The sequence below is a fragment of the Alosa pseudoharengus genome, unplaced genomic scaffold (assembly GCF_046254945.1).
Source record: "Alosa pseudoharengus isolate Yale_2024_CS ecotype anadromous, Long Island Sound unplaced genomic scaffold, YU_APseudo_1.1 YU_APseudo_1.1_scf_11, whole genome shotgun sequence".
In the NCBI taxonomy this organism is placed as follows: Eukaryota; Metazoa; Chordata; class Actinopteri; order Clupeiformes; family Clupeidae; genus Alosa; species Alosa pseudoharengus.
This window is the reverse complement of record NW_027468576.1, coordinates 9,543,459-9,570,190: the sequence shown is the minus strand read 5'-3', so window position 1 is coordinate 9,570,190 and position 26,732 is coordinate 9,543,459. Positions and strand designations below refer to the sequence as shown.

General features: G+C 43.1%; 2 protein-coding genes across 3 annotated transcripts; one reads left to right on the top strand and one right to left on the bottom strand.

The window, feature by feature from the left end:
* The first annotated feature begins 6,684 nt into the window (after nucleotides 1–6,684).
* Nucleotides 6,685–9,580, top strand: LOC143116672 (divergent protein kinase domain 1A-like). 2 transcript variants are annotated; one of them, XM_076277942.1, is made up of 4 exons: nucleotides 6,688–6,816; nucleotides 7,258–7,365; nucleotides 7,545–7,721; nucleotides 8,318–9,580. In XM_076277942.1, exons 1-4 carry the CDS (start codon nucleotides 6,703–6,705, stop codon nucleotides 9,131–9,133), a joined length of 1,215 nt encoding a protein of 404 aa, XP_076134057.1. In that variant the 5' UTR covers nucleotides 6,688–6,702; the 3' UTR covers nucleotides 9,134–9,580. The 2 variants fall into 2 exon arrangements, with proteins under 2 accessions (XP_076134059.1, XP_076134057.1); XM_076277944.1 differs by lacking the exon at nucleotides 7,545–7,721 and having other exon boundaries at nucleotides 6,685–6,816.
* Nucleotides 9,581–11,373: 1,793 nt separating this feature from the next.
* LOC143116671 (large ribosomal subunit protein uL18) lies at nucleotides 11,374–16,334 on the bottom strand. The gene is made up of 8 exons (XM_076277941.1): nucleotides 16,245–16,334; nucleotides 15,672–15,741; nucleotides 15,449–15,564; nucleotides 15,184–15,318; nucleotides 13,721–13,923; nucleotides 12,754–12,931; nucleotides 12,409–12,497; nucleotides 11,374–11,538 (listed from the first exon to the last, which is right to left on the bottom strand). Exons 1-8 carry the CDS (start codon nucleotides 16,245–16,247, stop codon nucleotides 11,442–11,444), a joined length of 891 nt encoding a protein of 296 aa, XP_076134056.1. The 5' UTR covers nucleotides 16,248–16,334; the 3' UTR covers nucleotides 11,374–11,441.
* Between the last annotated feature and the right edge of the window lie 10,398 nt (nucleotides 16,335–26,732).

Sequence of the window (26,732 nt, the reverse complement as noted above, 5' to 3'; positions counted from 1 at the left end):
TAGCGTCAGGCTAAAAGAAGCTATCTCCCTGATCCCTGTTACATTGATCGGCCAATTACCACGCTTTATTGAGACCAGCGACAACAAGGCCTGTACTTTCCTCCCAGTAGGCACCTGGTAGATGGAAAGTGTACCATTGTGTTCTATTCATAGAGAGATCAGCTATGTGTGGTAAAGATTGGCATCAATGCCCAAAGTAGATTGTCAGTATTCAGATTCAGGTTCAGTAATTGTAGTGCTGTTACACTATTTGAATTTCACCATGAAAGATATCTATATTTTTTTCAGAGTCCAATGTACTTTACATATAGGCACTAATATACTGTACTGTATAGTAATTTAAACATCTCTATGTAGTATATGGTATATCCATTGTGCTGTACAGATGTGAAAAGCAGGCCTGGTAAATGTCATCAGCTAAGCCATCAGCACTGCTTTTTCTTTTCCTGCCTGCCATGTGCCAAGACTAGTCCACGCCTGATCCAGCTGGATAGCAAATAATACTGCACCCTAATGAGTCAAAATTATTTAATAATAATGAAAGTATCTCTCCACGCTTGGATCCCGCATCCCATCCACCACCTGTGGGCATACTGAAAGTGTAATGAAAAGGCCCATAAAGACCCTCAATCGATAGCTCCTCATTTTCCACCCTAACAGAGAACTAATGAGAGGCTGCGGACAGACACCAGTCATCTCCAGGCCAGCGTCTGCTATTGATTGTGTAGGCTGAATGCATGTGTGTGTGTGTGTGTGTGTGTGTGTGTGTGTGTGTGTGTGTGTGTGTGAAGAGAGCTATCTCCATAATGGCTCCATGCAGTTAACATGCTGTAATCAATAGGAAGAAACGGTGTAATGAATTTGCCTGATTACCAGCGCTCCCCTAACAAGTCACCAGCTTAAGTGTTACAGTAAACAGGAAGCAATGAAACCGTCTGCAACCCACTTTCCAAGACCCTGCAAAAAGCTGTTGTGGCTTCTCTGAACAATCAGACAAGCCAGAATTGTGGCATAAATCCCAAGTGTGTGGTGGTCTAACTATGAAATGAATATTGGATTTACACCCTGTATGGTTACACCCCCATCACTGGGCTGGCAGGGCACGGCCATGTTGAGTCCAACCGCACCAATGCAGACACATGGAGATGTTTAGTGTTTCTGGTTTATTTTGCTGTCATGCCAAATAAGGGTTAGGCAGTCATCAAGAAAAACTTCACTGTGATAACAAAAAGTACTCGCTCAGCATTGGCAACCCCTTGATTCAATAAATATGACTTGACTATCACAAAATGGGCCATACAAATGAAATATTATCAAGTGTTGCTCTGTGGGAAGTTTGATAACGTATTGGCTGTTCCTTTCAGTGGAACAGACTGCTCCTATTGTATTTAAACTGTTGCATTTAGTCCACTATTTCCAGCTGTACTGCTTGGCAGTTCTGAGACCAAGAAACATGGACAAACATATTTTTGGGTTTGTGTGTGTGTGTGTGTGTGTGTGTGTGTGTGTGTGTGTGTGTGTGTGTGTGTGTGTGTGTATGTGTATGTGAGACAAAGAGAGAAAGAGAGTATTTGTGTGTGTGTGTGTGTGTGAGTGTGTGTGTGTGTGTGTGTGTGTGTGTGTGTGTGTGTGTGCACACTACTATTATATCACATGCCCTCCCCCACACTGCAGGTGGTGTGGAGATGGAGTCCACGGCAGTTGTGATTGATATTCTATGCTGTCGTCAGGTCTGCACGGGCTGCTGAATTGTTTACATCCTCTGGGCCGCGGCGGTGGAGAGAGAACGCGGTGCTGCACTGGCGGGGCGCCGCAGCAGGGGACCGCTGGCCTGTTCGCCTGTCAGAGAGGGGGGGGGGGGGTTTGTTGATACCGGATCCGCTATGCCTCCATGGAAACATCACGCCGACGCAGGGGGAACCCTTGCATGGTTGAAACACACCTGCGAGAGGTGACCTGGTTTTGCCTTCAAGCTCAACACTTGAGAGAGTGAAATGTTATTCTTTCGTCTCATTCTCTCTGTGTGTGTTGGAGAGTTGTGCTTTGAGCACAGTCTAGTCGTGGCGTTTGAACACAGTTTGGGAGCTGATGCAGTGAAGACATCAGAGGGTGATTAAGGGATTCCTGGAAGGAAAAGTGTGGTTCTCTAATTAGATTAATTTTATTGATATAATCATTTGAGCCTCATTTGGAAAGCAGTAGAGGTTGGCTTAGAGCAGCAGTTTGTTTCAGACATTTGTTTTCTAGATTTTTCTTACTTCAACCTACATTAAGAGAAAGAAATAGCATTCTTTCTAACTTCCTGTGAAATTTAGTGTATGGCATTGCAAAGAAAATCCAGTGCAAAGCAAATTTGGTGTATGGCATTGCAAAGTAATCCAGTGCAAAACAAACCAAGCTGCCCCTTTTGACTGGGAGCCTTTTCCATTCTACTAAGGAAAAGAGAGATTTTTTAAAGTCTGAAGCTGTCAGACGTGGATCCTTGCCATACCACATCCTGAGAGCTCTTCAATGGGAGATTATGACAGTATGCAGATTCAGTATGCAGAGAGGAGGAGGAGGAGGGTTCGCTGGCTCAGGACTAGGCGCCGGATGAGAAAGTGATTTAGTCCTGACGGGTTGCAGAGTGCCAGGAATGGCGTCCAGCACGTCCGAGATCGTCCAGCCTCTCCCGGGACTCCCCGAGAAACGAGCGTGTTAGGAGCTGCCAGATGAGGAAGAGAAGGTGGGGGGGGGGGGGGGGGGGGGCAACTGACTTAGCAAAGCGTGCTTGATGCTGATTTCTATGACAACAGCTCTCCTGGGCCTGTGGTCGGCCTGGTCTGAAAGGCTGGACCTAACAGACAGCAGAACCAAACGAATGTCCCAGCCTCCCCTGTCATCCTGGCCTTGGGAAACAGTGAGTAGAAGACAGAGAAAAGAAACGACAGCAGAGAGAGAGAGAGAGAGAGAGAGAGAGAGAGAGAGAAGAAGGGAGGAGACAGAGAACGAGGGGGAAAAAAGGAGTGGGAGGAGAGGTAGAGTGGGGTCAGAAGGGGAGAGGAGAGGCAGAAGACTGAGTCAGTAGAGGAGACATCAGAGGCTACATTAGCATCTCTGTGCCAGCTCTGAGCTGATGGAGAGTGATGGGCTGACATTACGAAGGCCACTGAACAGAGTGGAATTAGATTAGGGAAGGGGGAGATTGACAGGCTGGACAGGAGCTGCCCATAAGAAGGGGCTAGCTGCAGCCAGAGAGTAAGGGAGAGGGAGAAGGGGGCAGCCATCAGGGAGGATCACTCAGGCTGCCCATTGCTTTATCCAGCATTTATACCGGGATCATGTGCCAAACCTCTCAAGTCCTGCACAAAAGCTGACTGGTCTGATTGTGTGAGTGTAAATGCATGTGTGTGTGTGTGTGTGTGTGTGTGTGTGTGTGTGTGTGTGTGTGTGTGTGTGTGTGTGTGTGTGTGTGTGTGTGTGTGTGGGCAGCATGCACCATTTTCAATCAATCCTGCCTACTATGTAATTAAACACGGTCAGGAAGTGGTGGGACACAATCAGATATGCCCTCGGGTCTTAGGTCAGTTCAGTGCGAGGGAACTGCCCTGTGATGACCCTGGCATGAGGACATCTCCAGTCCAAGGAGGGGTCGAAAATGAGGTCCTGATGAGCGAAAGCATTTCAAAACATGTCTGATATATATCCCCTTGTAAAATATCTCTTGGAGAGCCTTTTCAGGTTCTCAGACACACTCTGAGAGGATAAACATAGAGGCGGAGAGTTGATGCGAATCGACGGATGTAAAAATGTGAGGCAGGCAGACAGCACCACAGGCAGAGAGAAGGCGGCGAGACGGAGCTGGAGTTATGGGCCTATCAGCAGAACAAATTGAAAGGAGAAGGCGAGGGAAGGGAGCGAATAGGCAAGGAACGTCCATCACCACCCAACGAATGACAGATGCATGCATCATTGATAGATTAATAAAGTGGGCTCCCAAAAATCTGTTAGTTCTGGTGCAGCTGGGATAATAGGATATACCATTACTGACAGAGATAGACCGTTTATTATCTCGGGCTCACAATGTTAAAGCGATGCATCAGAGGCAAAACAATCATCTCACAGTTGCTGTGAGGTAATAAGAATCGCTAAATTGCATGTTGGTCCTCAAATTGGAATAATTTGTCTGACAGGGAAGCTCTTCCTGAGAGCTGTTTGTCTAGTTAATATTCTGCAATGCAGAGGCAGTGTGTAGTCAGAAAACTAAAAATGGATATTGATGAATGATTCACTGTAGAAACTGAATATACATACTGTATAGTTTCATGCTGAGCCCGAAACTATACCCGTTTGATAAACTGCAATTGCTCCAGCAGATGAAACAGGCAATCCAGTACCCATGCACTGTCTGTTGAAAGACAAAAAATCACATTTGATTGCAACCTTTTAGTTGAGTGACATTGAAGGCCAAATCATGTCACAATATTCTAAACTATTCCAAGACATGTGAAGCTGTGTGCACATGTGTGCTGAGAGTGGGATAGTGAGTAATAGTGAGAGTGCACTAAGAGTGCACTAATATACTCGGAGGTGTACGCACATTACAAGGCTAAGACAGCGAGTCTGGAGAGCAGCCAGAGGAAGAAGACTCAATCATGCATTTCATACTCTTCCTCCGTCTCATTTGTATCCTTAGTGGCGCGGCGTGGCATGGCGCTCGCCCCTCAGCCCTGCTCCGCTGTTTGTTATTGTTCCTGTCACCTCGGTTGAGAGCATTTACGTCAAGAGCGGCCTTGTCGCACACTGCCTGAACCCGCACACACGCTGCCTGACAAAGGGGCAAGAGAAAGAGAGATGAAGGAAAAGGCGGTGAGACAGAGAGAGAGAGAAAGAGAGAGAGAGAGAGTGAGAGAGAAATGAGTGATGGTAGAGTCTGTGTCCAACTAAGCATGTCACCCTGAGCTATATATACACAACTATCGACCTTCTCTCCGTCCCCTCATCCCCCCTTAAAAAACATCAACCCAATTGCTATTTTGGTGTTTTGTTTGGATGGCCACCTTACTAACTCCATCCCCAGACACTGATAGTAAATACCATCGGTCTCAATCATTTAGAAAGGGAAATGTCAGGCCACGAGAGGGATTAAACACGCTGCATCATCATGACATTTCAATTTCAAATGTTTACCATTAGCTGCAGGCTCCAGTCTCGACTCCGGCAGCATAATCGGAATGCAGTCTTCATCTAGCCTTTAACCTCAGCCCTGCGCCTTTGTGTTTTATGCATAGGCCCACAGCGCTGGGGGCTGTGAAATGAACAGTGCGGAAAAGAAAGGCATATGGTGCGGTGTACCTGCAGTGACTGTCACTTCAGCACAGGGCTTGTTTAATAGTTTTTCCACCCAGCCATCCAAGAAAACTGCCTGAAAGTATGGATGACTTCATCTTGATAGAAAATCGGAGATGAATTGCTTCCTGTTCTTTCACGGCCGTGTGTGCATGGTCGGCACATATAAATAAATAAACAAACAAACATCTTGCCTGGGTGAAGCCCCTTCAAAAAACCTCTGTTTCAAGCACCTGCTTTGTGCATCTGAAATTGTTTCAATGGATTTTTTGCCCCAGCCTGTCACTAGGGCACCAGGGAAGAAAGAATGCAAGCAGCTTGTGTTGAAGCATAATGCCAATGTAACACGCCGGTCCTATTGCATTGCAGCTTTTACACCTATTCTGGGTGAAAATTGCATATTTCATGAAGCATCTGCAGTTTTGCTGCCTGAAGGAGCTATTTATATCGGCTCATGCAACCTGTCAGCCGGTGGAGATGACAACGAGCCCCCTCCATCAGAGGCTCCTGCGGAGCCGTGCGCCTTCCAGCATCCGCTCGCATGTGGAGCCACCGCCGGCTTCATTTGCACTCTCCAGCTGTGCTTGAAAAGAGTCAGAATAAGGCCTGGTGCTGCATCTCCCGTAGGAAACGCAGGACTCTGGGCAGCTTTTGTGGCGACAAAGCCTCCTGCTACAGTTGGACGTTGTATTAAATATAGTGCATAGTAGACAGAGTGCATACGAGTTATTTGGAAATAAAACCAAAATCCAAATTTTGATGTGTGTTCCGATGTGTGTTCCTGTTCCGATGTGTGTTCCTGAGGGTGGAGAGACACACAGATACTGTCTGGCCTGCAGCTTTTATTCTTCGGTCTCCCATGCGTTGGTCTACTGAGTAATCGGCACAGAAGCAGAGGAAAAAGTACAAATCACACTGCAAAGTGCAGCCAGCTACTGGCTTAATGGACTCAGAGCACTGCCAAAGCATTCCTGCACCGTTGTCCAACTTGTTTGACGTCACTCTAACCAGACTGTTGGGTGACATGACATTTCTCTACATTCTGCTGACCTTATTGGCAAATAATGCTCACTGCAGACTCAAATCAAAAAAGAGCAAACTTGAAATAATAAAACAAAAAAAGATTTACAACCTTGTCTGTCTTTTGATTAAGAAGAGGCTATGAAATAGGCTGCCAGTCCAGAGGCTGTGATATATTTGTCACATAAATTTAAAATTGGCCATGCTAAATGTTTTAGGGTAAAGAGGGCGACCCACTTTTAAGGAATACATTTCTCTCTCTTCCTCTCTCTCTCTTCCTCTCTCTGTCTCTTCTCACTCTCTTGCTATCCCTTACTCTTTCTCCATGCCCAGGCCCGTTTTTCTTACCTGCACATGAAGTACCTGTTCTTCTCCTGGCTGGCTGTGTTTGTGGGCAGCTGGGTGGTTTACGTGGAGTACTCTTCCTACACAGAGCTGTGCCGGGGCAGGGAATGCAAGAACGCAATCGTGAGTATGACGTGGAGGACGTGGCTCCTCCAATCATGACTAAGGTTAAAATTAAGTTAGAAGATAGCCATCTCACACTGCACTGACTACTAACACAACAAGCACAATGATAGTATCAATGAAGTAAGAGTTAAAGGTGCGGTCTGCAATTCTAGTGAAAGATATTTGACATTTGGGCACAGTAGGCAATCAATTTGCATCTCACCCTACCTGGGTTGGCCTCTTTGTGTCCTATTTGCAGAGCCAGCACTGTACACAGATGTGTTTTAGGCTGGCACAGACGTGTTTTTTTATTTTATTTGACATAAACGTGTATTAGATTAGAATCTCAGAGACGTCGCCTTTAAATATAGAAATTGTCAAACTATTTGAATCTCGCTCGTGTCATTTACAGCTTCATCAGCTCAGGCCTTTTGTCCCGTGTGTTTTTGTCTGGCCCAGTGTGACAAATACAGGACAGGGGTGATTGATGGCTCGGCGTGCAGCAGCCTGTGCGAGAAGGACACGCTCTACCTCGGGAAGTGCCTGTCTGCCAAGCCTAACAACCAGGTCAGAATCACCGCGCTCTCATCACTTGTCACTGTCAACACTTGTTCCCATTAGTGCGGCCCTGCTCGCTCCCTACTTAGTGCGACACTAAATGACTTCCGCTGGGTGACTCTCCTGTCTTGATTGTGTGTGTGTGTGTGTGTGTGTGTGTGTGTGTGTGTGTGTGTGTCCCTGGCCAGGTGTATTCTGGGAGCTGGGGAGACCTGGAGGGAATCATTAAGTGCCAGATGGAGGAGGTGCCTCACTACGACCTGGTGGCCGAGATGGAGCCTAGGAAGGAGACGGCGTCTTTTGACAAGCCCACCAAGGGCACCTCTGTGGAGAAGTTTAAGGAGATGGTCCTGGGCCATTTGAAGGTCAGTAGCGGCTAAGATTTCTTTTGTTTTTATATTTGAACAGCTTACATTTCTTTATCTAATTAACCACTGGGTTAGGGAGCAGATAGGGACAAGCGTAGGAAGAGTGTAGAGGCTTATCAAAAGCAAGGTCTTGTGATCTTGTGTTTCTTGTGATCTGGAGATAACAAAACTGGCCTGCTTGGCCTTTGCAACTTAAATAAATAAGTGGGGCATGGTCTCCCAAAGACCTTCAAGGTCATGTGACAATACTTGCTTCTCTAATCTATTCATTTTTTCATTATAACCATTATAATGAATTAATGGATGAGAAGAATTATTCATTATAACTAAGGTGCTGGGGGGAGGTATGTCACAAGTGTCAGTATCCATATTACATATGGGTCCAAGTAAACATGGGGACCGGGGTTTGTTTCTGACCTGTGGTCATTTCCCAATCCTACCTATCCTCTTTCTACTTTCTACTTCTTTCTACTTTTCCCAATCCTACTCTCATTCCCTTTGATTTCCTCTCAATCTCTACTGGTATCTACTCAATCTCCTATCATAATTCAATTCAAATAAAAAAATAACACATCTCCTGTTTTTTTGTTCAGACAAAAGTGGGTGATCAGGCTAACCTTCAGAACCTGGCGACCTTGGTCCTTGGGGTGGCCGACGCCAACAAGGACGGTCAGATCTCCCTGTCGGAGGCGCGCTCAGCCTGGGCACTGATCCAGCTGAACGAGTTCCTTCTGGCCGTGGTCCTGCAGGACCGCGAGCACACGCCCAAGCTGCTGGGCTTCTGCGGGGACCTGTACGTGGTGGAGAAGGTGCCGTACGCGCCGCTCTACGGCCTCAGCCTGCCCTGGCTGCTGGAGCTGTGGATCCCTGCGGGCCTGCGGCGCAGCATGGACCAGTGGGTGACGCCGTCGTGGCCGCGCAAGGCCAAGATCTCCATCGGCCTGCTGGAGCTGGTGGAGGACGTCTTCCACGGCACGTACGGCAGCTTCCTCATGTGCGACGTGAGCGCGGCCGGCTTCGGCTACACCGAGCGGCACGACCTGAAGGTGGTGGACGCGCGGCGCATCGTGCCCGAGGCCGCCTTCCAGGAGGCGATGCGCGAGCGCCGCTGCGAGACGGACGCCGACTGCGTCTACGGCGCCGACTGCCTGACGACGTGCGACCTCACCAAGCGGCGGTGCACCACGGAGGTCACGCGGCCCAACCTGGCCAAGGCGTGCGGCGCGCTGAAGGACTACCTCCTGTGGGGGGCGCCGTCGGACGTGCGCGAGGAGCTCGAGAAGCAGCTGTACGCCTGCATCGCGCTCAAGGGCGCCACTGAACAGATGGAGATGGAGCACTCGCTCATCCTCAACAACCTCAAGACGCTGCTCTGGAAGAGGATCTCGCACACCAAAGACTCCAAGTGAGATGACGCACACCAGACCAGACCAGACCAGACAGGGCTCCTGTCCAGGTGGGGGAGGACTGCCAGGCGAGGCAGGGCTCCTGTTAGTGCTGTTCCTGGTTGGAATGATGCATCAGGCTGGCCTTTCAAATGCGTGCAATCTAGGCTGGGAAAATGTGAATTACTACTACTTTGATCAGGTCGCCACAGAATCATTGGTACAACTGGTTTATTTGTGACTTGTCTCTAAATTATTTCCATGTTTTAATTAAAGACGATGGGCATCTTTTTGTCCACTATAACCTTTTTTAAGATGCCCTATATGGACCAAAATGGTTAAATGATTCCGGGCTCTAATTTGAATGATAAGCCAAGTGCAAAGTTCTGCAATGAGCAGAAATGAGCTAAAGCTAATTTATTCACTTGATAATTTAATGCCATAGGCAAGACTCTAACATAGGTGGGTCAGTGCAATGGTTCCACATGCCACTGATGGCTTTAGTTCATGTGTGACACTTTGCCCGCCTCATCATTTTAATTCAGGCTCAAAATTAACGCTCCAAAGACCAGCAAACTGCTAGTGGACTTTCATGTCCTCCAGGGACCAGTAGGAGCTCTGTAGCAACTGCCGGCCATCCTGCAACTCTCTTCCACAACCTCATTAGACACAACTGGACAATTAAATCATACATAGGGAACAACACTTTCTAGTCTCAACAAGAGGGGATCAGTCTGTTTTTTGTTTGTGTTGTACAATTTGGGAATTGTTTTTTCAGAAAGCAGACCAACTGCCTATGACTGCTGCAAAGCTCTTTTTAAATTGAATTGTCTTTCATCTATTTGATGTTTTTAATCTCCAGACAGAACTAGCCGATCAAGTTTTGATGCTGCCCCAACCCTATTACCTGCTCTTAAGTGTTACTGGACAAGTCAACTCAATGCCATCTATGGTTTAAGACAAGTGTCATAAATGTATATTATAAACTGCATGATGGATTTGCACATTAAATTATGTAAAATAAACTGTTTCTCCTTCTTTGCACAGAACTCACTCCCATGCTCCCACAATCTGTTTCATTGCACCATCTGGTGGGCAAAATCAGGAGCTGCACATGATGATGTTGCTGCAGTGTCGGTTTACAGTACTGTTTTTGCTCCTACTGCCTCTCCAGTGTACTAACATATCCAGTTGTGATAATACATTGGGGGAATACTATATAGAATAGTTAGGGTATACAATACAGTATACATTCACTGGCCACTTTTCACCTACACCTTGTTAACACCAATTGTTGCCTTAATGATCTACGCCTTTTCTTGGTGGCATAGATTAAAGGTGGTGCATTTTCATTCATTTGCAGACACTTTTAAATCCAAAGCAATTTACATGTCAATTATATTTCAGGCTACTGCATGCTAGCCCAGGTCCTTAACCACTACGCTACCACTGCCCTGGCATCACAGTTGCTCATTTCTCAGCTGCACATTCATGATGCAAATCTCCAGTTCCACCACTACCCAAAATCAGATTGGATTGAGATCTGGTAACTACTCTGGAGGCCATTTCAGTACAACAAACTTTGTCATTTTCGAGAAACCAGTTCAAGATGATTCGAGCTTTGTGACATTGCTACTTCCAGCACGATAACACATCAGAAGATGGTCAAAGGGATGGACATGGTCAGCAGCAGTATTTAAGTAAGCTGTGGCATCTGATGCTCAATTGAGTGTGCCAAGAAAATATCCCACACATCATGACACCAGCACCAGTCTGAACCATTGATACAAGGCAGGATGACCCATGCTTTTATGCTGTTCATGCCGAATTGTGACTGGACACACCCTGAAATCAAGACTCAGACCAGGCAACTTCTTTCAAACTGTGTACCCAACAGTGGCCAGTGAGTATCTCTAGATCAGATCTGGTACCCAGTACAAGCACCTTTACAAGTATTGGTCTTGTAACCCCAAAGTAAGACACATTCTAAAGACTATGGCTATGTGTTAAGAGCACAGAGCTACAACAGTCACGTTTACAGTTGTGATTCATTAATCAGATGTTTGAAGTTATGCTTTGAAAAGGATAAGTTTCTTGCATCAAAAAAATAAAAAAAGACGAACACAATGCAGATCCATGTGAGAAACAGCAGTGACCCTGGGTGGTCAATCAATAGAAATTTAATTCTTATATTTTGTTTAAAAAAAAATTATAACTTGCAGAAGCATCACACCCACACCCAGGCATACACAGGCACTCTGAAGTCTTTTCGATAGATTTATTAGAACAAAGTGATTTGCCGCACTCATTTGGAGCAGACCAGGGAGGAGCCTTAGTCGGCAGCCTGCTCCTGAGCCCGGAGGTAGCTGGCCTTCTTCTGGGCCACGCGGTCTTTCCTCTGGGCAAGCGTGAGCTTGGCGCGGTTCCACCTTGCACAACAGGAAACAAAGCCACACCATTAGGAAACAGCCAGAGACGTGCGACAACATTAGAACACCGAGCATGTGGCCCGTGTACAGCAGGCGTGGAATAAAGCACAACACATTGGGCAGAAAGGAGCCCAGTAAACAACTGAAACTGCCTTTAGTGGATGCATACGCACCCTCTAATGGCAGTGAGTCACATTCACATATTTTCATCAACCAAGATGCCAAGAGTCTGGCATGTGCAGACAGGCAGGTAGAGAATCCCACATTAAGTCCTACAGACAGCACCATCTTCATTGAGTAATGCTGAGAGGCTGGGGTTAATCTAAACCATTTGCAAAAGTCGACTTCACAATGGGACAATTTCTGGGGAAACCCTCTTGGCTCTCAAACCCTGTCTTTAGAGCCATATTCCTTCTAGAATTATTAACCCTGCACAAATACCATTATAGAGTGATATTTAAGCCACTTAAAGTGCACTTTAGGTTCACTTTCACCCAGCATCCAACAAGTACCTCTAATCAGGGGACTTTGTGTTGTTCACAATTTGATAACTGTTCAAGCTATGGAACAAGATTTATGCCAACTTCTATAGGCTTAATAGAAGAGCCGTGCTTCTGCCCCCTCCAGTCAACACCACTCCACTGAATGGAAGTGTAACATGGTGGATTTTGGCCCCATGCTCTATGAACTCAGGTCAGTCTTATCTGTAGCAACATCCATGGCGTCATCAATGCCATATGCTTGATCAAACTCATGTTACATGAACTGTGGCCCAGTACAACCACCATAAGTGTCATGTCAAGCATACAAGTCCCGTGTTGTGCTCATTCTGTCCAGTACATCTCCCCAAAGCCCTGGTGCCAAACTCACCTCTTCTTCTTGACCTCCTTCTTGGGCTTCTTCTCGTGTACGGGGTTCTCACGAATGGACGCGTGCGCCTTTTTGTACATCTCCTCGACCTGGAGATCACAGGTTACACACATTTTTGTCACTAATGGCACAAACCATGCAAACTGTGGACAGTACATCTTAAAACTGAAGTTATCATATAACACTAAAAATACATGCAATAAAAAAAGATTGATATTGGCTCTCTTTAATACTAAAAGCATTTAAAATAGCTTCAATTTTAAACCACATCCAGGATTAGAAGTTGGCATTGTGGTGGACAGCCATCAACGCTGTAGTGGTTATGAAAAGTTGTTTTTCTCTTACTGAATCTGGGGTGACGCCATTCTTGATGAAGCGGGAGAACTGTTTTTTGTAGGCATCTTCATCCTCCTCCATCAGGAGACTCATGTATTCCGAGATGTTCAGGCCCAGGATGTGTTTACGATGGACCTCGGCGTTGAATTCCTTGCTCTCTGTGTCATAACCGGGGAAACGCTTGGTGCTGAAAAAGGGGAAAAGTGACTATTTAAATCAGGTAAACTAAGACAAGCAGTTACCACTGCAAGTTTCATTAGGCATATTTTAGGATTAGGGAAACAAGTCTGAGCAAGAGCCACAAGCTCGAAACGTCACACAATGAGATTATGAATCGATCCGATGTGTGGATCTCTTCCTCTTAGATTAGGCAGACATACATGCATGCTACCCAGTTATAGTTATACAGGTATAGACCTGGTGTAGTCCTGCGTCTGTCCCGTGCACGCGACAAGAATTGTGTCATCAACACGGCTTATGGGGGGGGTGTCATGTGCCTCCCAACAATTGTGACTGCGCGTCAATGACTTACGTCATCAACGTGCGCAAATGTGCAGAGGAACATAGCACCTCCTGTAGACTATATTGCCCCGTTTCACATCCCTTCACAGCCAAAGGTAAGGATTAACCGTAAGCACTATGAGGCGTGGCCCTTGTTACCTCGGAGCATCTGCATGAAGCTCTATGAACACAGACCATGCTGCTGCCCTCAGCCCCGTCTTGAAACGTGCTTACATCAACTGTGCAAATGAAGGACCAACTACAATTTTGCTCAGTTTAAAAATGTATCATCATCGAGCAGCAGACAGCGTGTGTGCAGCCAACCATGCAAACACCCTCAGCAACTACAGCAGCTCCCCATACTCATACTACTGCCACTTGTACTACCTCTACAGCTCTGAAATCAGCAAGGCGGTGAGGTTTAGACTTTTCTCCAGAGACTTCCTGCTGTGGTCATATCGTGCTGGCCCCTCACCTGTGAGGAATGGACAGGCCTCCATCGACAGCACCCTTCAGAGCTCCGAACACCTTGTTACCAGTGGTGGTTCTGGCCAGGCCGGCGTCGAGGTAGCAGGTGAATGCACCTGGCTGCCCGTCGATGCTCTCCACATTGAACTCGTCGCCTGTGATCTCAACCTGGCCCTCGTACACCTTATCCAGGCCAAATTTGTTCAGCAGCTGGAGAGACAAAAAAAAAAAACAATACATCACTTCAGTTGTTTGCAATGCAACCTTATGACAGTGGGCACGCATGTTCAACACTCATTTGAATTTGTATGGAATCATATAAAAGGATGACCTAGCCTTGGTAAGTGAAGGCAGTTTCTGAATTTCAGACTCGTTGCTGCTGAGAAACATTTTCTGGGCAGAAAAAGGAAAACATAGCTAGCCTCCTGAGCAATCTCAGATGGCAGAGAAGTGGAATAATTACCTTCCACCTAACAGACAAACACCAGACATGCCTCCACCTCACACACCAAAGAGACTTAACACGGAAGTCATTAAATTGTTATCTGCTTCACATTAGCCAAAGGAACTCAGGTCAGTCTACTCTGGTCATAATATACAAAGACACCACTAAAAAGGAGCTCAACCAAACTTAAAATATTTCAAATGGCACATGAAACCACCGTTAAAAGTTTCAGTAGTTCTACATGTGCTCCACATATCACTGCACTGCCAGTCATCACCAGCAGGTGCTGGTCTGTACACTTCCAGAGTAAATACTTACAGAAATCCCATTCATGAGAACTATTCAGTAAACTTCCTGTTCGATTTCAAAAGCTTTACTCTTCACTTAATAGACTGAAGACCTCAAGTATTGCGCTTTCTATTGTTTGGGCTTGAGTTTGACTGAGTTTCAATCTTAGTAAAAATCTTACTAAGACTGAGCAAAGGAAGGGAAAAAAACTAAATATCTGATGGCCATTTCTTACATATTTGCACATAAATTAAAGATTCAAATGGAGGAATTCATGCCTTTTAATTAATTTCCAACAACCACCTGTATCACAATAGTTCCAGAATCTTAGTTATATTGGAGACTGTTCAACACTACCGAAATTTCAGTGTTTTCACAGGCAGTGCTTATTCAGCACTGTCTAATTGCCATTTCTTATCACTTGCAATCTGAATTGAACTCGAAACAAATCAAGCACATTGAAACAGAACTACTAACAAGTGTGAAACAAAGACCCAGTGCATCCCAGGCTTGGGGTCACCCAGGGACAGGACTAAGTATCCATCGCCACAATAGAAGGAGGGCCCCATGATGTACTTTATTCTTCTTTCCCCCCTTCCACTAATGACTTACATCTGTGGCACTCATGAGACACGCTGTGATGTCTGAAGTTTTAGTTCCCAAACAAGCATTCTCTAGTGAAGGGTTGCTCTGTGTGTGTGTGTGTGCATTGGGTAAAGAGCAGAGGAGGACCTCACCCGGCGAGCCAGCAGCAGACCGGTGCAGTATGCGGCGGCATAGTTCGTCAGTCCGACAGAGATGCCGTATTTCGGCAGCTCGTGGGAGTAGGCGGCACAAACAATCATGTCACCCTCGATCCTGGCATAGGCGATCTGATGTAGACACACAGGTACAACACAATCACTACTGTGGTCATAAAAACAGCTTCATTCAGGTCCAGTACACACAGAAACATGAGAAGACTGAAACACACGCCAAACTTGAAACTGCATTCAAACTAACCTGACAGATGATGTCTCTGTTGGAGAATCGCACAATCATCCTGTATTTGGGGGTGTTGTACTTGTTCTTGTCCTGGATCACCAGTCTTTTGCGGGCAAAGAAGTCAGTCTTTCCCTCTGAAAAAAGCCAGTAACCACAATTTATCATATTTCCAAACATGTTCATTGCAAAACAAGCAACTCACGTTGTATACAAATTGATAGGATAAAATGCACAAGCTTACCTCTCCTTCTCCTGAATTTGACTTGGTACCTCTTGAAGTAGGCCTTATTCTTCACCACTTTAACAAATCCCTGAAAAACATGCAGGCGCGATCAGTTTATTTCACTCAAGACACCATTCACTGACAAGCGAATCATCTACCGAGAATATTAAGAGATAACGTGAATTCAAAGTCACGTTAGGCCTACGACTATTGCAGGAAACCTGACAATCATGGCAGCACACATCTAGTTAGCCTTAGCCGAATAGCTAGCTAGTTGGCAATATGTTCCGCTGACAAGACGAACGAGTCAGATTATTTCCAAAAGCTCATGTTTGCTTGCTGAAATACGTTGCCGAAACAAGGACAAAACTTTCGGACAAATTAAGGCATGTACCTAGTATCAACCATTCCAAAGAGAATCCGAAATTCTGGCCATTAGGCCACGTTTGAAAAGACTACCGCTATGCTACACCGGCAAGAATCTACAATCATCCTAATAATTAGTAAAATGTAAAAAACATATTAAGGCATAAAACAACAGTGCATTGTCATACATGTTCGAATTCGTGCATATCATGGCACTTTACTGACCATTTTGAGGACTTTTAGATCTCCTGTTTCAGGAGCCCGAAGTCACAGACAGGGTTTTGGACTCCGCTGGACTGAAAAAGAAAGACTGAATTGCGCATGCCCAGTAAATACCATGGCCGGCCAAGCCACATGTTTGACAGCATAGCGGCAGTCAAACAGAGCCATCGTAAACAAGTAACTACCACCTGCTGGCGAGGAGGAATCACAACAGCTGACTCGGACCAACAACGCATACACCTGCGACTTTTCATCATTTAGTATTTCAGTCCTTGAGCCAGACACCCTAATTTTGGTCAGTCGGTAAAATTCGAGGAGAATAAGTCTCTATAGTGATTTTTGACAAGGTATAGGCCTATACCCTAGAATATGTCACATAAAGAAGAAGGTTTCTGTACTTGAAATGTATAGCCTATACAAATTATTGCATTTAATGCATGGCTCATTTACATATTTATACATATATAATATCAGAAAACATGTAATACAAAAAATTGTCTTAATGTAATCACCGGTGGAAGTTTTGTGGGGATATCTAGTTAAGATATTTATCCTATTCATCTGGTGTGTGTGTACATACAGTGTACGTGCATGTGGGCAAGTGTTTTACTGATTTTAGTGACTCCCTTAATGGCAGGCATCTACAACTAGCTGCAACTCTGGCGCTACCCTGTTGCTAATATTCTTAGAATTTGATTGTTCTCAGACTTTTCATTAGGGGTAACTGGCAACACGATTGAGTATGAAAAAGAGCATCCCAGAGAGGCATGGTCAAGATGTATGGGGTATTCATCACTCTGTGTAAACCTGTGTGGACAAAAAAGAAGTTTGGGTGGATTGTTTTGAATTCAGGAAAGCAATACCGGATTTCTTTAAATTGGCAGCACTCAATAAGGAAAACTCTGTTACCATGCCTTGCTGCAATGGGTGCACTGGCATCCAGGACTGCCTGTGTCTGCCTCTTTCAATAGCCAGGCTGTGGTTGCTTAGTCTGTCAAGAGTTTCCTCTGTTTTGTCGTCTGCCACAGTCTGTTTAGGGCCAAATAACATAGACATTTATTTGTCCCTTGTTTCAGTCCAGCAAGTCATATTATTTTTCCGCATTTATTATTTGGTTCTGCCAAATTGTTTGAGAAAGGGTGAAGGTCCTGATTAGTTGTATCAGCTGGATCAGTACTTTGTGTGAGCCTCAAGATAGAGGGCTTGTTTTTACACTCATCCTAGGGCTTTAAAACAATAAGAGCTGGGGTCACTTGTTATGAGATGGCTCTTTTTCAGCCCTGCATGCATTGTTAGGTTTGTTCCTCTGTGAGGATACAGAACTCTGCATGCTGGGTTTTGACTCGGTGTTTGTCCCATTTTTCAAATCCATAAGAGGACCCCATACTTCACTGCCGTATAATGTAATTGGTTAGATAACTGTTTGGAATATTCTGAGCTAGATTCTAATGGGTAAATCGAATAGATTTTACAGACAACCATTAGTTGTCAATCAAGTTGTAGATAGAAGTAGGATGCACCAAAGGCAGAGCTCAATTGCAAGCGTCAGGGTCTGAATATTTATGTAAATGGGATATTTCAATCTTTTATTTTTTTATATAAATTTACAAAACACTAAATACCCTCTTTTTTGTGGAGTATTGGAGTATTGTGTGTAGATTGATGAGAAAAAAATGAATTGAATCCATTTTAAGACGAGTCTGAAACATATGTGGAACAAACAAAATGTGGAAAACTTGAAAGGGTCCGAAAACGTTCCGGTTGTACAGTAAATATTGAAGAGGATAGAGGGCAGCTCTGTCTCACATCCCGTTCTAGAGTAAATCATTTATGTTTGTTTGTTTGTTTCCAGTTTTGATTGCACATTTGTTGCTTAAGTATGTTTTTATTTTATTATGTTATTACTATTTAGTAGGCTATGCACCCTCTCCCTCACACACACACACCAGTTTCAATAAGTTTACAGAACTGGCCATCGTGCAAATTGGAATCCCTCTGAAAATCTACAAAGCAAGCAAATATTTTGTATTTTATTATTATGATTATTATTAATATATGTATAATATATATTATTATTAATATTATTTTATTTTATTATTTTATTTTGGTATGTTTATTGATTGGGTGTCTAGAGTAAAGTGCCAATAATGCAGCCAGAAGTGTTTTTTTCTACACTGGTATAGGAACAGTTTGCCACTTTCCATCTCAATCTTAAATCTCTTAATCATGTTTTTTTTATTCCATAATGTTTAGGCATTGTTATCCCGAAGGTCTTCCCTGGAAAAGACCTTGCCTGGATTGCAGCATATGTTGCTCAAAACCTGTATACATCATTCAGATTTGATTGTGCCAGATGTGCAAGATGCACCTCCACACCGTCGTAGATCATCATCATCATCAACCGTTTTTTATTCAGGAAGAAATTGACTGAGCATCAAGCTCTTTTACAGCAATGCCCTAAGTTTAAGCTGGGTGCCCAGCTCTGAACCCAGATAGATAAGGACTTAATATAAAATATGATGACAAAAAGGAACAAAGCTTGGAGATTGGCCTATAGTTATTCAAATCACTTGGGTCTCCTCCTTTATGTAAAGCGTCGGCTGATTAGGTTCAGCAATGACAGGGGCTGCAATCTTTAAGAGATGTGGTCAACCGATGCACCCAGAGAGCTTTTCCTACACTTGGAATTACACAGTCCAACCTCAGATTGGTTTACAGGTCTAAATGAGAAGGAAGCGTTATTAGGCCTATTTGAAAATAAAAACCTCTCTTCTTCAGGACTAGTGACACTGAAATGGGCTTGTGTCTCTGGTGCCATATCCACATTATTCAATTGATCAAGAGTACCAAATTTGACAAAGTGGTCATTAAAAGCATTACAAATCCATTTTCTCATTTACCACTTTAGAATCCAACATCAAACACCTTTGAGTGACTTAATCACTTTCCAGAATTTCGCTGAATTGGGTTGGGTGTTTAAAGTTGGGTTGGATACTTGATAAGTGTCCATGATTTCCAATAAAAAATAATTACACATTTTGATTGGTCTAACCACAGGACCTTTTCCCACATTACCTCAGTCCATTCTAAACAAGCTCAGGCCCAGAAAAGACAGTGGTATTTTCTGTATCATGTCTAAATACAATTTTGGCTGTTGCATGGTAAAGTTTACACTAGCATTTCTGAATTGAGTATCAAACTGTGCACATAGACAATGGTTATCAGAGGCTTTCCCAAGCCACATTGGTTTTCTTTACAGAAACAGGTCTGGTTTTGATGCAGTGCCATTTGAGGTCCAAAAGACCACACGGCCATCCAATATTGTTTTTCAGCTCTATGCCTTGTTTGCAAAGATTTGGATTCTCTGAATATTTTAATTATATTACAGATGATTAACTCCCCAAATACTTCACAATTTAATGTTAAGAAACATTAAAATTACATTGTTTCATCATTTGTCCACACAGGTGATGAATACTCCTACATCTACTTCTAAGAGATGCCTCTCTGGGATGTTCTTTTTTATACCCAATCGTGTTGCCAGTTACCCTAGTTATGAAACATTCTTCTTTTTGTTTTCTTTATCATTACACAACTTTTCCAGCATTTTGTTAACCCCTGTCCCAATGTTGCTGGTACCAAAATGAACATATGAAATATCACATTTGTCATTTTCAACATTTGATATGTCGTCTGTGTCCTTTTTGCAACTAAATATGAGTTTAAGAGATTTGCAGATTATTACATTCTGCTTTTATTTACATTTTACACCATGTCCCAACTTTTTCGGATTTGTGGTTGTATTATATATATATACTTATATATATATAGTATAGTAAGTATAGTATTGATGGATCTTTAGGTGAAGTCATGCTGTCTCTCCCTTGATGCGCATCATTGTAAATAAAGTCATGCTGTCTCTCCCTTGATGCGCATCATTGTAAATAAACTCTGTTCCTGATTTTTCATATTATTGGTCTGACTGGGTCTCTATTAAATCTGTGGTATCAAAATTACCATCAGTATATAAGTATATATACTCTTTTGATCCTGTGAGGGAAATTTGGTCTCTGCATTTATCCCAATCCGTGAATTAGTGAAACACACTCAGCACACTTGCACAACTATAACTGTGTGAATGTGTGTGTTATAACTGTGTGAATGTGTCTCACAGTTTATAAGTGTGTGTGTGAGAGCTTGTCAGTGGCTCAATGTTGCAACGTTACAGAACAATGGGTGAAAAGGCAAAATTCAAGGGGATGTTAATGTGCGTGAACGTGTGTGTTTATCTCAGTAGAAAGTACATTTCAACATCAACCCAGCCTTCGTTCAACACATAAATTCACTTATTGTATGACCACCTGCAGATTTCCACAAAACTTGTATTGTGGCATACCTCCAGAGGATGTCAAGTTAATCATAAATTAAATTTGGTGCAGTTCAGAACATCTCAACTGAAGATATATAGGTGATTAAAGTATAATATTGCATTTTCATTTTGATCAATATTGCATGGTAATATTGCATTTTCATTGTTTTTTTGGGGGGGGAGGGGGGGTGCAAAATCACAAATGAGTGGTTATGGGCTAAGTTGATGCGGGCCCTTGAGACCAACATACAATAACAACATATTAATCTGTATTTAAGTAGGCTAAAGTTTATTTTATTTTTTGGGGGGTGGGGCTTTGTGATACCTCCCTGAAATTACTTTTTTCAGGTTGGGATGTCTGAGTATGTGTGTTTGTGTCCATCTTTGTTTTTGTGGTTATGTTAGTTAATGTGAATGGTAATGTTGTTGTGTGTGTGTGTGTGCATCGATGCTTTTTATTGTGTCTGTGTTTAAAAAGTCGTGTGTATTCAGGATGTGTGTGTGTGTGTGTGTGTGTGTGTGTGTGTGTGTGTGTGTGTGTGTGTGTGTGTGTGTGTATGTGTGTGTGTGTGTGTATGTGTATGTGTGTGTTGGTGTCTGCCTTAACCCCCCCCCCCCATCTTTGTGTGTTGACATCGATTCTTCCTGGCCCTGTTTAGCTGCTGGACTGGTGCATATTATGTGTTTGATTTTCTCCTTTAAGGCACATTTCAAAACATTGTAAACAATTAGCATCCGAATGAAGTATGTGCAACATCACTGCAGGTTACACTGGTAAGTAATGTTCTACTATTTTACTAGTTATTGCTATTCTCCTTAATGTAGTCTTACCAACATTTTAAATTGTTCACTTGTATTGTTGTATTGTATTGTTTTTATTTGTATGTCGCTTTGGACAAAAGCGTCTGCCAAATCCCATAACCATAACACATAAACACACCCACACATGCACGCACTCGCACCCACACACACACAAAAACACACACGCAAGCAGGCACACACACCCACACACACAGATAAACACACACACACACACACACAATAACAAACACACACTATGCACACATTCATTTACATACACAAAAGTAGGGGATGGAGTAGGAGATGGAGACAAATTGACAAGCGTGATTTGTTTTTGCGGAGAGAATGTGCAGGACTGGGCGGCGGTCATATTTTGTACCACTCTGCGGTACATCTTAGTTTTGGATACAGATCAGGATCCAGATTTTGGATTTGGTTTCTTTTCCATTGTGAAATAGGGGTGAAGGTCTACACTAACCTGATTGCTCATGTTATTGTAACGCCGAATGCTCTGGCCTGAAATGAACATTGAAAAATGATAGTCCAGGAAACATGGACAGTGCAGATGAGATTACATCAATATATTTGTCTGTGAAACTATAAAAGTATTTGGCACCCTAGGCCAGTTAGGGTGTTTTCACTTGTCCCTTTCAGGCTTCTAAATGAACTCAGATCGACTCAGATCGATGACTTTTGTGCCTATGTGAACACGCCAACCGAACTCCCTCTAACGCGAACCGAACTGAGACCCCCTCGACAGGTCTCGGCACAGTTCACTTAGAGGTCTGTGGCACGGTTCACATTATCTGTGCATTGTGAACACAAATCACCCTGGGTTCTCTTTCACATTTTGCATTGTAGGCTAATGTACACTGCGTTCCAAATTATTATGCAAATTAAATTTTTCTACATAGTTGATGCAAATGACAGTCAGTATAATTTTCAAGTCATCAACCGTTATAGTATAATTCGAATTTTATTGAACAAACCTCCCAATGATAAAAAATAAAAAATGCACAAAATGCACTGCACAAATTATTATGCACAACAGAGTTTATGGTAATTTATTGAATTTGCAGCTTTAGGAGGTGATATAAATTAAATCAAAAGTTTCAATCAAAAACATCTTAACAGGCCAAGTTACATGTTAACATAGGACCCCTTCATTGATATCTCCTTCACAATTCTTGCATCCATTGAACTTGTGAGTTCTTGGAGAGTTTGCTTTAATGTCTTTGCAGAATAGCCTCCCAGAGCTGCCAGAATGAAGAATAGCCTCCCAGGTATTCTTTGCAGCATGGTGCATTGTCATGCATAAAGATGATTTTGCTGGAAGGCACGGTTCTTTTTTTTGTACCACGGAAGAAAGTGGTCAGTCAGAAACTCTACATACTTTGCCGAGGTCATTTTCACACCGTCAGGGACCCTAAAGGGGCCTACCATCTCTCTCCCCATGATTCCGGCCCAAAACATGACTCTGCCACTTCCTTGCTGACGTCTCAGCCTTGTTGGGATATGGTGGCCATTCACCAACCATCCATTACTCCATCCATCTGGACCATCCAAGGTTGCACGGCACTCATCCAAAACTGTTTGAAAATTAGTCTTCATGTAGTATTATTGAGCCAACTGCAACCGTTTCTGCTTGTGAGCATTGTTTAGGGGTGGCTGAATAGTGGGTTTATGCACTTGCACCTACACCTTGAGGTGACTCGCGGGACTCCAGAGGCCAGTGGCTTCAAATACCTGTTTGCTGCTTTGCAATGGCATTTTAGCAGCTGCTCTCTTAATCCTATGAATTTGTCTGGCAGAAACCTTCCTTATTGCCTTTGTCTGCACAAACCCGCCTGTGCTCTGAATCAGCGACAAATTTCTTCACAGTACGATGACCACACATATGTTTTTGGGAAATATCCAATGTTTTCACAATTTCACGCTTTTCAGCAGCAGAGAGAGCCTTTTTCTTTCCAATATTGCTTGAAACCTGTCGCATGCTTAATAATGTGGAACATCCTTCTTAAGTAATTTTTCATTTGATTGATTCAGTTTAGGGCACCTATCACACTAGTAGTAGACACGTCCCCCCCAATGTCTATGGTGACTACGTCCCTGGCTCTTACACTACTCTCCCCCTAGTATTTCAGACAGACATTATGCAAATGAGTACATGTCTGAACGAAGCGAGATTCTGTTCATGTGTGTCGGTGTCGTTCACACATAATGTCCGCATGTAAGCATCATCTGAATCACCCGAAGGGTCAGACATCCGTTTAAGATCCGCATATATTACGGAGGACATCTCTGAAATCTCTGCTATTGTTTCCACTGCAGGGCATCCAGAATGAAACTTCCCTAAATTGAGGCAATAGGGACACCCTTTAGGAGAATCTATGTTGACACTTCTTTTTCTCTCATGTAACATTCCACTGCATTCTATTGAAAATGACCCTTTGGAACACTGTCATATAGGGCAGCATAGAGGGCACTTCATATTGGCACCCTTTTCCAGTGGAAGGGCACACATAGGGAACACCACATATAAACCATTTTATGGGGCACCTTACTGGGCATTGCAGCTTTGAACGAAGGGCACTCATTAAAACACGTTCTTGAATTTTATTTGTTTCAACTTAATTGTTTGAAGTGGCACACTAGAGGGCTCTGACATTTTTTTCTAATGTAAAGGCCAGCCAATAGGACACTTTTGAGGGTTTTTTCAACCATGGAGGCATGCCAAGGAGCAGTTGTAGGCTATGGGAACTCCAGGACTGTTGGAAAACCATTCCCAGCATCTAGGTGGTTGAGAGGATGCAGAGAGTGTACATACAGTTCCGAAAAAGTTGAGACGCTTTGTAAAATGTGAATTAAAAAAAAGCTATGATTTATTTCCAAATCATGTCAACCCTATATTTAACTGAAACTAGTTTAAAAACATCATATCAACTGTTGAAGGAGAGAAATGTTTTTTTTTTTTTTGGGAAAGAAATATGTTAAATTTTTATTTAATGCCAGCAACACATCTCAAAAAAAATTGGGACAGGGGCATTTTTATCATTGTGTTGCTTCACTTCTTTATTTAACAATATTCTGTAAATGTTTAGGAACTGAGGAGACCAGTTAATTTTGAGAATGAAATGTTGTCCCATTCCTGTCCAATATAGGATTTAAGCTGCTCAACAGTCTGGGGTCATTTCAGTGCCTGCACTCTTCCTCTAGGGAGAAATACTGTTTAATTATGTGCTAAATAAATTTTGCCATTGTTTTCCTGAAATATTCAAGGTCTTCCTTGAAAAAGACATTGTCTGAATGGCAGTATATGTTGCTCAAAACCTGTGTACATTTATTTTATTTTATTTAAGGTTTATTAAGACATGGACAGTGCACATCAATGAACATAAAAATGTAAATGCGCCAGAATTAGTCAAAAAGGCTATTTTGCATCTGTTGTCCGTGGTCCAATGTTAACAGGCCAGATGCATAAAAGAAACTCTACACACATGCATAAAAGATAAAATGACACATTACACATAAAACATATTATGAAAATATCACAAACAAATGAAAATAAAATTACCTACCATAATAAAATGAAGGAAAGAAAAGAAAGCAAATACATCATTCAGAATTGATTGTGCCTTGCTAGATGTGCAAGATGCCCATGCCTTAGATGCTGGGTTTTGAACTGAGCACTATAAGAAGTTGGATACATTGGATAATGGAATAGTCCCTCTTCACTTTAACCCGGAGGAGTCCATGATTTCCAAAAAGAATTGCAAATATTGACTGATCTAACCACAAGACCTTTTCCCACTTTACGTCCATTTTAATGTCCAGCTCAGGCTCAGATAAGATGCAGCATTTCTGTATCGTGTCTAAATAAAATGTATTCTTTGCATGGTAGAGTTTACACATTTGTGAATGGAGCATTAACTGTGCTCTTTACAGAAAAAGGGTTTTAATGCAGTACCATCTGAGATCTGAGGTCCAAAGACCATGGCCATCCAATATTTATTTTCAGCCCTGTGCCTTGTTTTAAAGATTTTTCTGGATTCTCTGAATATGTTGATTTAATGTACTGTAGATGATGAAATCCCAAAATCCTTTGTAATTTTATGGTAAGAAGCATTATTGTTTCATCATCTGTCCAGGTTTACACAGAGTGATGACTACCTCCACATCTTTACTTCTGAGTGACTCAATATCTCTGGGATGCTCTTTTTGACACCCAATCATGGTTCCAGTTCACCTAATTAGTTGTGAAATGTTTCTCCTTTTGTTGTTCATATTACACAACTTTTCCAGTCTTTTATTGACCCCCTCCCAACTTTTTTGAGACACGTTGCTGGCACCAAATTCAAAATGTGCTTATATTTTCCAATTTCCACATTTGATATTGCCTATGCATGGTTGCAGTTTACGAGATTTGCAGATGATCACATTCTGTTTTTATTTAGCCTACATTTTACACAGCATTACACAGCGCTTTTTTGAAATTGGGGTTGTAAAATGTTATCATCACAGTAAATGTTGGCTACTTTGAAGTATCACTGTAACTCTTTGTTTTATTCAGAAAGTAGGCCTAGTAGGTGTAGTAAGTGTTTCAAAACTGAAGACATTTTGGGGTAATCTATAGGCCTACAATTTGTAGGCGTTATGTTGTAGTTATACTTTTCTCCATTTGGTGGCAGCATACTTCTACAAAATGAATAGGCTATGCTATTTCAAGGTGTTCATCGCAGATCGTCTCGACAGGCCACGACCACAGTCCACGCACAACCCAGCAGCATTTTATAGTCTGTGTAGTGTGACTGCTATGGCATATAGCCTATACCGCCCCCCCCCCCCCCCCCCGCTTAGTTTTAATGTATTGACATAATTTTCGACACTATCGCTTATTTAGGCACAGTGCTGTTTTTGCGGGTTCCTGAACTAAACTTGACAGAGCAGCTGCTGCAAACTATTTCTATGGCAAACCATATCCAATGTTGACAGTGCACTCAGATCATGGAATAAGGGGTGGATAGACGCAAACCTCAAAGCTGAGTTTTACAGTAGCCTATGTTTCACTGAGGATATTTAGTAGGGTTTTGTCGGTGGGTATTTATAAACAACGTTGTTGGTTCTTTGCCAAAAAAAAAAAGAGACAAAAGCCCGCCTCGAACAGAAACGTTGTAGTTTTATTGGTTCTTTGGTGCTGTCACTCAAATGCCTTTTCATCCATCGGGAAACTTGGGATAAACGATTCGTCAGCCTGGTTACGTCTGTACGAAATCTCTCCTCCCCCTAGTTCCAGTGACCTGCCAAACTGAGTGTACGTTACA